Raw genomic sequence first — 15,775 nt, forward strand, 5'->3', positions numbered from 1 at the left:
TCTGTAGCTTAAGAAAAACTGCTTGATTCTCTTCACAGCCAAGTAAAAGGAAAAAAATCCTCAATATTTTAGCAGTTACTGAAGGATTTTCCTCACATCAGACACAGGGTCATAATATTGCCACAGCCAGAAGGATGTGCTGGCCTGTGTAAATCGGGGCTGTGGTGCAAAGGCTTTGGAGGGAAGTGGGTGAGGGTGTGTGGTCATGGTTTTCTGCTCAGAAAATACAGAAGATATGCAAGAATTCACAAAACAAGTCATCTCCATGCTTTAGAGTGCTGTATCAAACTAGCAGTGTGTGGCTGGGATGAGGAACAAGGCAGATGGAGTAAATCTCCCATCTTTATTCCAACTGTAAGCCCTACAGTGCTTCAGCTCGTTATCAGCAGGGATTTAGAGCAGAAAATGAGCCCACAGTACATCCCACTACTTGTGATACTTGGGGAATGCTTGAAAAACACTATCCACGTGGAATGATTGCAATAAAGTGATTCTCCAACACCTTTATCACATTGGTAAAATCAGCAAAATGCTGCAGGAAGTGAAACCACTTCAAATAGTTTAAGGAAGAAACAAGAGGGTGTTGGAAGAAACTGATAATTGTCTAAAGATGAATAAAACAATTATAGAAGCCTGGGAGTGATGTGGATTGTTGTGTTTCGAAATAAGCCTGAAACACAAAACATGTCTCAATCCCCCCCCAGGCGATGCAGGTGATGCTATATAAAGGCTTCTGGGCTCAGGAGCCCTCAGATTGCAGGTACTTGCTTCTTCTCTTCGTTGACCCAAGTGAGTCTGATCCTTTCATTATCACTATTGTCCTGAGCTCTCCCTGCTGCAGGGGAGGCAAAGGAAGGTGGTGGTGATCAGCAGGGAGCCCAAGAAATGGTATAAAAAGGGGCTCACATACAGACAGCCTCCGGCAGCTGCTCTTTTCTCTCTTCTGTCTTAACTTGGAACCCACTTTATCTTTCTGACTTAAGCATCACTCTGTAGTAAGTTTAACTGAATCTTTTAGAATCTTGCCTTGCTTATGCCTCTTTTTCCTTGCAGACACTCTCCTTTCACAACCTGGGGTAGATGTAGGGATTTTGCTGCCAAACCTAGTGCTGGGTGATCTCCAGTCTGTTTGCCACAGGTCACTCTGGGGGTGGACACCTTGGATGATGCTCAGTGTGTGGAGAGAATGGGAGAGGAGCAGCCTGGGAGGGAGGAAAGAGGGAAGGGAAGGGAGAGAAGAAGCATCTGAGCCTTATCAGAGCCAGTGCACATGGCACGTGCTGAGCCGAGTGTGCTGCTGGTGAGGCAGAGCAGGGTTGTGTGTGTGGTGGCAGGTGGTGGGGTGACTCAGGCTGCCCTGTGCCTTGCAGGTCCATCTCTGCCTGAAGGATGTCGTTCTGCAGCCAGCAGCTCAGCTCCCGCTGCTTCCCCCCGTGCGAGGTGTCCTGCTGCCAGCCCATCGCCGACGCCTGGAGCCAGCCCTGTGTCACCTCCTGCGGGGACTCCCGGGCTGTGGTCTACCCACCCCCGGTGGTCATCACCTTCCCAGGCCCCATCCTCAGCTCCTGCCCTCAGGAGAGCTTTGTGGGCAGCTCAGCCCCGCTGGGGCTGGATCGCCCCAGGGGCTTGCAGGGCTCTCTTGTCTATGGGGGCTACTTGTCCTCCTCCTCCTCGTCGTTGAGCCAGCGCTACGGGAGCTGTGGGCCCTGCTAAGCATGGCAGAAGGTGCAGACCACAAGAAGAACAGCAGAAGAACTGACAGCAGGACCTGGATGTGCTGCTGAGCTGAGGAGCATGGCTCTCTGGAGCAGTGGGACCTATGGGTGCTGCACAGCCCCCATGGGAACTGCTCTGCTGCTTGGCCTCCCAATGCTCCATTTGCTTTTAATGTCAGCTTTCTCAAAAGATATCTTTTCCATTCTTAGAAACTAAGTTTCTGACCTGCAAAATTTCTTTCCCACTGTCAGATCATGAAAGCACCAGAAGCTGGTCCATGTATACTGTTGTTTGAGACCATGCATTCCTTTCTTTGGTAGCTTTTGACTTCTCCAGATGTTCACCTTGCCCTGAACCTGTACAGTCCACTTGTATCCATCTTTGTCTGCTTTGCTTACAATGTACACTTCTTCCCAATAAACACTTTTGATTGCATCCAAATAACATTCATCTTGTTTGGATTCTTCACTGTTTTGGGGTGATGCAGCTTCTGCAAACCACTTGATCTCTTATCTTAGAGATCTGAGTATGACTGTTGTGCTCTCACAGATAGTGTTTATGTCTATAGGCTCATCCATCAGGTAACTCTGTTTACAACATGCAGAGCTTGCCTATGTGCCTGATTTCATCTTTACAAGGAACCAGGTGTGAGAAAACTGCCCAACCCTTTCCAAGACAAGAGTGAAGTGCTAAAGAGCCACTCCAGGAGTGTTTTAATAGCTCATCCCTCCTTCCCCTCCCTTTCTGTGGATTTTTATTGCAATTCCATACACCATCAAAAAGTATAAAGCAAATAGTGCATTATGCTGTAATTCTCCTAACACAGAGACGTGAAGAGGGAATATTACAAGGCACAGCAGTGAAGGGAACATCTCAGAGACAGACAACCAGTAATGGCATCCCAAGCTGACATATAGCAAACTCAAATCTGCTTCCCTGCTCTGAACTTTAAAATCTGTCTTTCTGAGGCCATAAAGCTGCCTCATCTGGGATCATAAATGCCCAAGGACAGATAATTTTTGCTAGCTTAACTTCTTATTACTGTGCAAAGTAAAGGAGCCCTCTGACAGAACCCTAATGGGAGCCTAAAGGAGGTTTGCAGTCGTATTTCAAAGGGACACCTGGATGACCAGAAGAAAACTGTAATAAAAGGAAAGTAGAAATAGGGAGTTCTCAAACAATAGGGAGCAGTGATCCAGCAGTGTTCAGGGATCACCTGGAAGCAATAAAAGGTTGCAAATAGAGCAATGAGCCAAGCAGCCCCTCAGCTGTTGCTCAGTGCTTCTTTAAGGCTATTTAACAGAGTTCTGCTGCAGACCACCTAGACTTTCTTCTCAGAACCTTGGTGGAATCTGGACCCTTGAAAAGTGCTTTAAGAATAAGGAAAGTGGGAGTATCAAGTGTTTGGTGAAGATGTAGACAATTTTGTCTCTATGTGGACAGCAGAATGGTGCCTGTGCTGGATGCTGTGGTAAGTGTGCTCAGCTAACTGCAGCCTTTCAGTAAGTGTCCTGAACCCCCTTCTTATACTTTCTATATGTGTCTGGCCATGAAAATAATTGTAAATTTCCATTCCTTGTATTGCTTTCTGCCTCCAGTCATCTTCTAGAAGTGCAAACTGAGGCAGTACAAGGTGTAAAGCAGACACATAGCATGGGAAAGCTTATTGATGAGCATAGGACTGATGGGGTGGTTCTAACCAGTTAAGAGTCAACTTCCCTCTTACCACAGTTAGAGGATGGGGGAACCAACATTCTGCAGAGGAGTTTCTCTTAATTGTGCTATTTCATAAAGTAGGCTAAAAAAAGGCAAAACCAGGATACTGAAATTATGATGCAGCATGATTTTTTAATGAGTGATAGAGGAAGAAGCATTACAAAAGCAAAACATGATCACACAGAACATGAGCAATTGGAAGTGTTTACAAAGGAGGTTTCTTGTTCCAGGAAGCTTCATTTCAAGCACAGTGTTCTTCTTTTGCAGCTGTAAATGTGATGATGCAGTCCAGTTTTCATCTGTTAACACAACTCTTGAGTGACACTGAGCAGTGTCAAGTTGGAAAGAAAATCCCAGTATCCAGGCTTCTCCCATACTACTTGTATGATGATATTAAGTTGAATGCAGGAGGTGTATCAATGCATTTGAAACTTTGGACCATGGAAAGAATAGAAGAACACACTTATAGCTAAGAAAGGAGAAGGACATAAGCAGGTACAAGCACAAATACAGTGTAAGGTGTCAGCAAGGATCAGCCTTTCTCCTGTCAGCTTTGTAAAAACCCATCTTACTCTTGAGTTTGGATCTTGCACTCAGCATCCTGACTGCTCTTGGTGTAGGTATACTCCTGCTGGGTTTGGCAGGGCTCATACCTTCTAGAGCGATAACCAGTGAACCTCTGAGAACAGTATGGGTAGGAGAACTTGCTTTCCTGTGATGCCCCATAAGCCAAGGAGCCTCTGTAGCCAAGTGAGCTCCCAATGGCAGCTGGTGCTGAGGATCCTACTATGCTTTCCTGAGGGCAGGAGCTGAGAATTGGGCCAGGAAAGGTGATGACAACAGGGGGTGGGTAGACCACTGCCCTGGAGTCACCACAGGATGTGACACAGGGCTCGTTCCAGGCGTTGGCGATGGGCTGTGGGCAGGTCACCTCGCATGGTGTGGAGCACTGGTAGTTGCACAGCTGTCTGTAGAAGGACATTGTTCTGCAGTGGAGGTGGATCTGAAACACAGAAAGACAGAGGACTGTGCGTGAAGCAATTCCCTGGTGGGTCAGAGGTTTATGTTCAGGCACCTCTGGCATGTTTGATGAGGAAGCCACCCACTTGAGCACCTTCCTCAACAGAGATGTTGTGGTTTCATAGTTCCTGGGTCTCTCTTGCACCTTGCAGTCACACTGAGTTACGTTTATCCTCTGTTCTTGACAAACTCTCGACCTTTCCTGACCTTTCTATGGACATCAAACCACCTACATGTTTGGTGTACTACACATACTGTGCCAGAACAGTGCTTGCTTCAGTTGTGTTCCCTTGGGAAGGAACACAAACATTTCTCTGTTTCCTGAGACCAATGACCATCTCACCCAGCTCCCTTTCCTCACTGGTGAACCTGTAGGACAGGATTTATAGGACTGTCTGTTACACAGGGCTTCAAAACTGAGCTTCACCTTCTGCTAAAGCCAAGATAAGGCTGCAGCTCATTTCCATACTAGCTTTAGGAATTAAAAGCCACAAATCCTTGAAGCACTTAGTGAGGACTGCAGTAGTCCCTCAAGACTCTGAATTACACCAGCCCAAAGCTCTCTGCAGCATCAGTGAGCTCTTTTGTAGAGACACTGTCCCTGTTAGTGCCACAACAGACATTTATGTAGGATTCAGAGTTATCGCTAAAAGAGCATAGCAAAAAAGCACAAGGAATCGATAACTTACTCAGGTCCCCGAGGAGAAGTCAGGAGAAGCTGTTGGAGAGATGTGAGCAGCATTTGCTTTTATACTGCTGCTCGGATAGCCTGGAGGATCTGAGCCATCCTTTGGACATGATGTTTGATTAGATGCAAACAGAAGCGGTTACACGTCACATCTCACAGCATGTAATCATTTTGCTCACTGTTTGCAGCTGTTAGGCAACTTTACACCTTACAGCGTCAGCCCTCTCTAAACCTTTTGATCCCTATCAGACTGATCAGTTTCCAGCCTCTCTGAAACAACCCCCAGAACCCTTCTGATTCTGTTAAGTTCAAACCATCTGGTTGGCAATTGTATTTAACATCTTTTATAGTTTAAAATCCACCCAGAGAAGGAGGACAGGCTGTAAATATGAACCTTGGAGCTCCAGGATGTGAGTCTACTTATTTTGCCAGCTCCATGTCACCCCAACAGCCAGAGTAAAGAGCAATTTATAGTCTGAAGAGGCTTCACTCAGGCTCTGCTAAGAGCTGCTGTTTATTTCTTTCCTTCACTTACTTTTCCTCATCTTTGCCTGACAGTTCTGTGTGTACTCTGGCACAAACTTCTTTCCAGACAGCCACCAGATTCTCATCTGCTCCATTAGAATGTGAATTTAGCTGCTCTCAGTTTATATTGTGCTCTCAGTAACGATTTCAGTCATGTTTTCCTAAAACCCTCCAGCTCAATAATTTTGCATCTGGCTGTTTTTCCAGTGCATGTCTTCACACCCAGACTCAGTATTTTCAGAACTGGGAAACTGGGTAGCTGTATTCTTGGCCACAGGTTTTCAGAGGCACAGAGATATTTTTCAGCAGAGGATCAGAATTTGGTCAAGAAGTCTCAAACTGAGTGAGAAAAATTGATGGTCCTTCCAGAAGATGTCTCTGGAAGTGTGATCTCAGTGGTCTTGAGAAACCAATTAATGATTTAGCCCTCAACTTTTCCTCTAACCACAGAATACAGGAGACACACAGAGGGGAAATTTCATCTCTTTATGTATTATCACTGCTTTCTAACAGGTATTTAACAGGGTTTTAAGTAGCAGCAACCTGATGGCCATCAGGATTCAACTCCTTGATGGACACAGCAATCAGTCAGCTTGACAGTGGTCAGTTGTCTGGGGAGGGGGGAGGGGGGGGTGCAAAGAATCCAGCTCACAGACTCTCAGCAAGTAATGAATTACAGCAATAAGTTGCACCAGACATTATTGTGGCATCACAGACAATGAGTCCAGCTGCCTAATACTACTTATGATGGAGAAGGATGTAAATGTCAACCCAACACAAAAGAAGAGCTTGATTCATTCCTATCCAAGAACAACAAAAGGGAGTGGATTTGATACTGGGAAAGACCTACTCATTGAAGTTTTGAAAGGAAGTGAACCATGAGATGTAGCATTGTGTAACAACATGATGAAGCAGGGGAAAAAAGAATCACAGTAATTAGGATAAGTCAGAAAATTTTTTGCATCATCAAGAGGAGCTGAACATGCAGCAAGTGTCAGTTGGTAAAGCAGCAGGTCCTCAGGAGCAAGGTTGGTTCATACACACAAGGAGCTTAAAGTGGAAAATGGGTTTCAATTGTCATTTCATTTTCTGGATACTCTTCTTCTTAAATGATCCCTGCTAATGTGGCTAAGACTAAGTTCTTTCAGTAGTTTCCCAAGTACTGAAATGCAGACAGAAGAGCAGCTGCTTCTTAACTGTATATTCTGCTCTGAAGATGATTCTTATGAGAGTTTCATATGAGTCTATCTCCAGGGAAGACTTTTTTGCCTCTTAAAACAGCCCATGAAAACTTGTTTATAAATTATTAGTCAGGGGCTTCTGTGATGCAGAATGTTGCTCTTATTTTAACTTGGGTTAATCTGAATGAATCATCTTCAAATAGTTTCTTAATCAGAAAGCACTTTGCTGTAGGTGACCTTAGTTCAGTATGTTCAGCTTTGGTGTGAGGTTGTGAATATCCTCAGCAGATTTTACCAGGTGACTGATGACTCTCACCACCCCTGAATTTGCTACCTGCACAGAGAAGGGAGGGTTTATACATGGCCATTTTGAAGTGTAACATCCCCTGGCTTTGTGTTTATTTACATGAAATCCACACTGTGGCCAGAAGAATCAGAAGCAGTTCAGTGGTGTTAGGTGGGCACAGGGGGTTTGGAACCATTTAGGGTCTGTCTGGGGGAAAAAACGCCAAGTGTCAGAGCCATCAGAGATGAGGTGTCTGATCCATGACGTTGACCTATGGCAGCTCCACTTGCAGATCTTCGGCTGATGCTGAGATGAACAAGCAAAACCACATCAAAATGTGCATCTAAGCACTATTTCTCCAGAGGTTTCGTGGAAAGATTTTGTATCATCAAAATGCCAGAGTGGTTCAGCTACACTGAGGATATCCAAGCCAGGAGCTCATGGCTGCATCCAGTCCCTGCCCTCTGCTGAGCCGTGGATTTGAGGAGACTGGCAGGGGAAAAACAGATATCCCTACACAAATACCCTCTATTCTGTTTCTTTCTCTTTCTCTGTTTGAATCAAAATACTTGAAGGAAATGCAGGATGGAAAAAATAAACAGCAAAGAAGAAATCAAACCCCAGAACTAGCTGAAGGCAGGAAGACGATTGAGGAGCATCCTGATAGGATTTTGCATTGTCTGCTTCACTCTTTTCCTACTTCTGGCTTCATCCTGAAACAATTTCTTGTTCTCTTAAGTGATTCCCTGTGGAGTCCCTGGCAACAGATCATCTCCCATGAGTGAGACCCACTGCATGCAGCGCTTGGCTGCATCAGGAGCTTCTCCTTGCCCTTTGTGACCCTTCTGCAAAATTGTATTACCCACTGTTTTTCTTTCTGTGTCTGTTTTGCCTCTTCCTGAGGCAGACAGGTTTTCTGCCTTTCTTCTGGCTGGCAAGATGAAAGCAAAATCCACCCAAATCCTAACTGTATAGGAACAGGATACAGGCACACCTCTATTTTCCTTCGCAGCTCTTCCTCTGAATCAGAAACTGATGTGAAGACAAATGCTTTGCCCTGATGTCTCAATTGTCTTTCCTGTAACAACCACCCAGACCGTAGGGCTGTTGTGAAAATGCTGCCTTCTAAAGCAGGAGCTGCATTCCTAACCACATAGTCTGTGGCCAGGGGAAGCCACACCTGCACCTGCCTGGCAGCCAACTTTGTGCAGGGTGAGGTCTCAACCAGGCTATCCTCAGAGCACTTCCCAGGGGGATTCACTCCTTGGCTGGTGCCCAAAAGACAGATGTGCATCCCACTTGCCTCTGTCTTGCTACCCATCACAATGGCACCTAATGCCCAGGACTTCTAGGAGGTAGACAAACACCACCCATGGGATGATGTATGGGGGAAATGATAGGTCTGGCAAACTTATTTGAGAGGATACTGGAATTCTACCACCACATCCATGATGCCTGCAGTGCATTACATTTGGCATTTCAGGAGAGGAATGTCAGTGATCCTCATCATGTTTGCTGTCCCAGGCTGCATTGATTTCTCTATCCAGGGAAAATGCTTCTGAGCTTGTGGCAAGGAGTGAATAGAGACCTCTTTGCTGTACACTGAAGTATGTCCATGCCTTCCACGCTTCCTTTACCCCTGATTTTTTAGTAGCTATGCCTGACCATATTTCCTTTACCTCCTCACACTCTCCTGAGATGTGCTGGGAGAATCGTTGTGGTGGCTTGGACGTAACTGTTGCCAGGAGAGCTGAGGAAAGGCTCCATAAATGCCTCACTTGCTTGTGAAATATTAAGGCTCACCTTGCTTGAAGGGAGAATTGCATTTACACCACCAGAAGGCAGGAAATAGGGAGCCAGTGTAATGTTCACCTGCATCAGGTTTTCCTTTGGAAGCTGTGGCCATCAAACACAGCAAAAACACAGTGTTTGTATAACATCCACTACTATGAAACATTTAGGATCTCAATCAGGGTCTGGGCTTTCCTTTTAACACCTTAATTAATGTAAGACACCAGTCATCAAGGGTTACCTCAGCACCAGTGGGCTGTAGATTCAGACACAAATAAAAGCAGGGAACGTGAGATTGTGATGCAGGAAGGATTTTAATGCAACTGACAAATGGGATTTATCAGACTGTAGCAATACTCAGGGAACAATGCAGGGGTCAAATTTACACAAAAGCAAACAGAAACAAACAAAAGTTGAGCACAGAAACAGAACTTTGTGAGCAGAAATCTAACACATGGGAAATACAGCGCCTGGGCTTGTTCCTGGGCTTGTTTCTCAGGATGGACGAGCCATCAGGGTCCTGAAGACTCTTGTTGCCCTTCTGAAGGCAAAGTCGTTCCTCTCACTCACAGTTTGCAAATTTCCTTCTGCTGGGTCTTGCCATTCAGGGAAATCTTGCCAAGCTTCCCATAGCTACGGGAGTAGCAGGGGTAGGAGTATCGACCACCCAGGTAGGTGCTGGAACCATAGGAGCTCTGGGCACCCAGGGAGCTCCCATAGCCAAAGGAGCTGCCTAACTCCAGAGGGGCTGAGCTGCCCACAAAGCTCTCCTGAGGGCAGGAGCTGAGGATGGGGCCTGGGAAGGTGATGGCCACGGGGGGTGGGTAGACCACAGCCCGGGAGTCCCCGCAGGAGGTGACACAGGGCTGGCTCCAGGCGTTGGCGATGGGCTGGCAGCAGGACACCTCGCAGGGTGAGTAGCTGCCATAGCTGCAGATCTGCCTGTAGGAAGACATCTTTCTGGCTGGAGGTAAGCCTGAAACACAGAGGACGGGGAGAGCATGGGTCAAAGGCAACAGTGCAGCTGAGTTTGCCAAGGGGAATCCTCATCTATTCAAACCAGTGACAGTGGAGAAATACATTCAGAGGGCAAGAGGTAAATTGGGTTAGAATTAAAGATAAGAAGAACAAAATGCGTTTTACTCTATTCCTATTATTTTGTCTCACATCTTGAAACAGTTCTTACAACACACCTTACCTGAATTTTCAGAAGTAAATTGAAGCCCTCCCCTGCCCTGCAAGAACACAACTTACTTGAACAGCAGAAGAGGAATGAGGCTCCAAAAGAAGTGATTTGGAGACTGGGCTGCAGGTGCTTTTATACAGTCTCTCAGTTTGCCCTGAGGGAAGTGATCCACTCTTCTCCTCATTTGTTCTGATTGTCCATCGAATGCACTTTTTTGCTTATGTCACTCAATCCAGGTAATTGTGCATATTGTTGCTCCTTAGAAACTCCACCTCAGGTGATTTAACATCTAGTCATAGCCAGTGGACTTCTTGCATATCGTGGAGGGGCTCAGCTCCCATCCTTGTTATAACTCTGTTGACTTTGTTGAGGACAGAGGGAGATGAAGATTTACTTTGCTATGAATCTGCAGCTCTTCCAATTATGTTGCTGTCTCTTAAGCAATATCTCTATGTGAATTGGCCATATATTGGTGTTTGCTCATTTTTACAACCAGTGTCATAAACACCAAGAGCTGGAAATTGAGTTGCCAAACCTTTCTACAAAGCCACAGGAGTCTGTTTGATCCTCCTATTACTGTCTCAGTTTAACCCTTTTGGGCTTTTTTCTGGCAGTTCATTTCCAGAGAAAGAGAATTTGAGGTTTGGGAGCACAAATTGTAAATCCTTATTCTAAAACTCAACCCCCATTTTCAGCATTGGAGTCTTGGCTACAGACTGCCATCGTGGCAAAGACTTTTGCAATACCCAGAACCAAGCACTGCAAAGTGGGGAAGTCGATTGTGCCCTGTTTAATGACAGCTCTTAACTTTTACGTGTGAAACATAGAAGTTAATATCCAGCTCTCAGCTTTAACAAGGCAGAAGCACTGTCATGATGACCAGCCTTGACTTAGGGAATACCTGTTACGCACCAGCAGGCGTTGCTTATCGTGTTTGGAAACAGAAAGTCTGTGTCAGTTATCTTTGAGGGCAGTGATTTCACAGCCTGAATTCCCTGTACATGAGTTTTTCTTCTGTGTTGTGTAGACAGGAGTTTTTCTGCCCATTATGTGTATTTATGTTGTCAATGCCTTGGAGCTGGACAGTCTTTGTTTCTTACACTTCTCCAAACAATGGTGCTTGACTGAGTGTCACAGTGGAGGAGATAAAAAGAATGAGGACTTGATGTGCTGACTCTGCTCTCCCACTGAATCAACAAGTGTGGCTGACTGCATTATTTAGCCACAGACTTTTAGTAATCCCATCAAGAACCCAACAATAAAAAATTACCCAATTGGTTTGGGTGTTGTACAAATGAGTGGTTGTGTATAATGCAGAGACAAAAAAAAACCCCAAGGGTTTTGCATCCTCTTGAGATACAAGAAAGAAAAAGACTGAGATTGAGAAATAAGGATGGGAGAATTTAAATGGGCAGCAACTCAAGGTGGTGTGATCACAAAGCAAATGTGATTTCCAAGAAAGGAATTTAAAAGGGCTCCATAGAGTGCATTTCCAGAAGCTGAGGAGGAAGAAGACTGTTGGGTGAAGATGAAGAAAAGATAATGAGATCATGATTCAGAAGTGCTTAGAATAACCAGAATAATAACTAGAATAATGACCATCTGGTTATTGCTTTCCATTTAGAAGGGTAACTGGTCACTTCTAGCTCAAGCGATCTCTGCCTAGTGTAGACCTGCCCTCATAATGGTGCTGAGCCCACAAGGCACATACTAGAAACCAGACAATACAGAGTTATTATTTCCCATACCCCACTGCTCTGACACTTTACCCTATTCGGTCTGGCAGCAGGAACTGAGACTTGGCCCTGCTCCTCAGACCTTCAAGTGCCATGGCAGCATGGGCATGTGTCACAATGTGCATCTCAGAGACTTGCAGATGGTCAGTTTTCACAGCCTTTTCCATTGGATAGTGTCCACCTTGTAAACACAGAAAGTAAAGAGTGTAGATGTCCAGATTATAGATGTCTTTCATCACCCCTTGCTCTTCCACCATGCCTTTGAGAGTTCTCCTAACTCAGGTGTGTTGCATTGGCAGCCTCAACTCTCACCCATCTGGCTTGTTAAAGATTTCAATCCCAAAGGTATTTCACAGGACCAAGGAGAATGTGTTGCAAGATTTTGACAGTCCAGTGTGAGGACTCTCTGCTGCTACCTGAGAGATCCTGGGGGGTTACCCATGAAACTCATTTCATTTAAACTGATCTCACGGATCAGCACATGCTTTGTGTGCACCACACAGTGCCACTTTCATCTGATTTCTTTTGCCTCCAAGTTAATCTTTCCCTTTTTGCCATTTTGTGCTATATTAAAGGTTTTTTCCCAGCAGATAAAACACTGTTCTGTGCCTCTGCAACACCCACGTGAAGTGGGAAATCACTACTGATGATTTCTAGAAGAGATGATTAAGACAGAGGGCAAATAATTTACCAAACATCTCTTGGCAATTAAGTGAGCCTCTGGGAGGAGATCTTGGGCATGTCTTGTACTTGTTAGTGTTATTACTTATAATTATGATTCTATTATCTCTTAGCTTAGGTAAACCAGGTTGGCGCCCAGATACCATGAAAACAGGGAGCTCAGACAGTCACTGCTGTCGGGAACCAATCAACAAAACCAACTAGTTTTAGGGATGGTGAAGGGAAGGATTGCTAGCCCCACTGGAGAGAGGTCCCTGCAGCAAGTGCAGAGGGTGAGTTGTCCTCACCCTAACACATACAGGTCTAAAAATCTCTCCCCAGACCCTTGGCAAAGCTTATGCTGGAAATCTGCTCCTGCACGCTATGTCCTGGTTCAGACACCTTTACCTTACCCTTGAGTCTAGGCTCAATGTTGGTGTTTCTCACATTGTGGTTTCCCTTGTAGGTTCAGGAGCCAGAGCAAGGTAATGTCTCTGTTTATAACCATCAGCAAAAAATTTGGAGCATTTCCATCCTGCCTGATAAATCCCCAGGAACATAAACCAGAGCTCACTATAGGACAGGGACACGGTTCCTTAAAATGAGTTTTGCTCTCAGGAGGGAGTCATCATGTGTAATCCAATTCAGCTCTACAATTACTGTATGTTATAAGATATATTTTTGACATATAAATCCTTTAAGATCATCAAATTTATACCTAAGTGCAGGAGGCTCCCAGTCTGTGGCCACTCACTTTCACCTGGGAGGTGAAATTCAATTCCAGTTGAATGGAACCAGGTCCAAAGTGATGTTTCAGAACAAAAGAGTTGTTAAAAGCAGTACATGTGGACTAACTAGTGCATGAGGCTAATTCCTTCCTAGCATCTCTAAGCAAGGGTTTGCTTGCCCTTTTTTGTATTGTTTTTAGCAATAAATAACAATGTTCACCAGGAATGAAGTGGGATAAAAAGATTTCTGCAGCGTCTAAGTCCCATTTCCCCTCTCCACCACCAAAATAGGCTGTAGAAACTCACTATCAATATCAGAAAGGTCCTTATAGCACAGAGCTGCTTCTCTGTAGCTATGAACAGGTTGAACATAGTAACTGAAGCACCTCAGGGCTGTCATCTAGACATTTGAGGGGTTTTTTCCCATATTGAGGGAAAAGAGTGGGGATAAAGAGGGAGCAGAAAGGTCTCTTGCCATAGTGATCTAAAAGTCTCTTAAGTTTCATCTCCCTTTGAAACTAAGAGACTTGAAAACCCTCCCACCAAGCATCAACATATCATATAAGCAAAAGGTGTATTTTGTCAAATCAGCAATCCTCTGTTCTACTGGTCCATCCAAGCTAATGTGCTTTGAAGTTCAGACAAAGGGAAGAAGGAATTTGCTTCCTGCAATGAGTAGAAATAAACTCAGGGTGAATACTGCCCCTATTTTGAGATTAAATATTCCTGTAGGCTGCAACATGGATGTGATACCCATTCGACTAATAATTGCTCTAACAGCAAACAGTGTGCAAAGATTCCTCCACCCTTTGACATGACAAATGCAGGAAAGTTTGTTTTGTAACTGGGAAGGACTGCATGCCCAAAGCATGGCTCAGCCCCTGGAGCTGCTCTGAGGAACCGTATAAAAGAGCTTGGAGCACAGAGCTCTTCAAACCACTCTTCTTGGCTCCTCCTTGGTAGTGAACTGAGTAAGTCTGCCTTTCAGTTATATCTGTTCTGTGGGTTTCAAAGCCACTTTAATAAGAGTTTTCATGTATTTATGTCTGAGTGCTGAACATGTCTTTGCCTATGATTGGAAGGTTGTTAAAGAAAAGATTCTGTAACTTCTTTCAGCTTGACAGGCTTTGAAGAGGGTGGGATTTGGGTGAAGATCATGGGGCTTCAAGAGGTGCTTGCATGTTTCAGAGAGACAATGCCTAATGACTTTCTCTCTGCCTGGTAGTGCTTTGCAAATGAAGACAATAGTTTTAGGAACAGTTTTAAATAAGCATTGCTATGTTAACCCTCAGCTGTTCCTGATGAAGCTTTGCTGACTTCTAACAGGTTATTTATATTTATTATGATTATTATTGTTGCATATGAACTGCAGTTGTGCTTTATACTCAGCTACAGAGGAGTAACTTCCTGAATGTTGTATGGTTGGAGTAAATGAGGATTCCCCTTTGCAAACTCAGCTGCACTGTTGCCTTTGACCCATGCTCTCCCCGTCCTCTGTGTTTCAGGCTTACCTCCAGCCAGAAAGATGTCTTCCTACAGGCAGATCTGCAGCTATGGCAGCTACTCACCCTGCGAGGTGTCCTGCTGCCAGCCCATCGCCAACGCCTGGAGCCAGCCCTGTGTCACCTCCTGCGGGGACTCCCGGGCTGTGGTCTACCCACCCCCCGTGGCCATCACCTTCCCAGGCCCCATCCTCAGCTCCTGCCCTCAGGAGAGCTTTGTGGGCAGCTCAGCCCCTCTGGAGTTAGGCAGCTCCTTTGGCTATGGGAGCTCCCTGGGTGCCCAGAGCTCCTACGGTTCCAGCACCTACCTGGGTGGTCGATACTCCTACCCCTGCTACTCCCGCAGGTACACCACTTACCGTCGTGGGAGCTGTGGGCCCTGCTAAGTCCTACAGCAGTTCCCTGGGGAGCTGGACCCAGCAGGGACCAGAGCAAGTGAGTGAGCAGAAGGATATGGCTTTCAGAGAGGCAGCATGCTGGGCTGCAGTGGGGGGGTCCTCAGGAGCTGGGCACACTCAGCCACCCTGAGGAAGATGCCCACACACTGCATTTCCCTTCCTGTTGCATTAAGTACCTGCTAAAAAGATCCCAGCTCTGGTTTTGAGGGGCTGTTTACTTGAGAAATATTTAAAAGGCCTTAGCTTAAGATCAAGTGGTTTATAGAAGGCTAAACATCAGTGCAAAATGCATCCTGTATGTTCTGGACTCTCACATTGGACTGACGTGTCATCGCTTTTGAGGTACAGCAGGCAAACTTCTCAAAGCTCCAGTTTGATTCTTGGAGCTACCCTGTTTCACAGAGCCTGGGCTTTAAGAAAATTGATCCAAAGCAAACTACAAGCAGGTGAAAAACCAAACTTTAATGCTGCAAATGCAACAAAGACAGAAGATTGTTTGCAGCCTCCAACGAAGACATCCAGCCCCAGCAACCCCTGCAAATGTCCTCTGTACTCTCTGGATTGTTATGTTCTGCTGCTATGAAATCCTTGTCCTGTTTCCATTAAAGTTCATGTTGCATCACAGTGGTTGCCTTCTAGTTT

General features: G+C 45.4%; 1 protein-coding gene across 1 annotated transcript; it reads left to right on the top strand.

The window, feature by feature from the left end:
* The first annotated feature begins 1,389 nt into the window (after positions 1-1,389).
* Positions 1,390-1,713, top strand: LOC133628292 (scale keratin-like). Its single transcript, XM_062016075.1, has one exon. The coding sequence runs from the start codon at positions 1,390-1,392 to the stop codon at positions 1,711-1,713; it is 324 nt and encodes a 107-aa protein (XP_061872059.1).
* Positions 1,714-15,775: the final 14,062 nt, after the last annotated feature.

The sequence above is a fragment of the Colius striatus genome, chromosome 29, assembly GCF_028858725.1.
Source record: "Colius striatus isolate bColStr4 chromosome 29, bColStr4.1.hap1, whole genome shotgun sequence".
Lineage (NCBI taxonomy): Eukaryota > Metazoa > Chordata > Aves > Coliiformes > Coliidae > Colius > Colius striatus.

Coding starts and splice junctions, on each gene's coding strand:
- LOC133628292 (XM_062016075.1), top strand. CDS start 1,390: ATGTCGTTCTGCAGCCAGCAGCTCAGCTCCCGCTGCTTCCCCCCGTGC.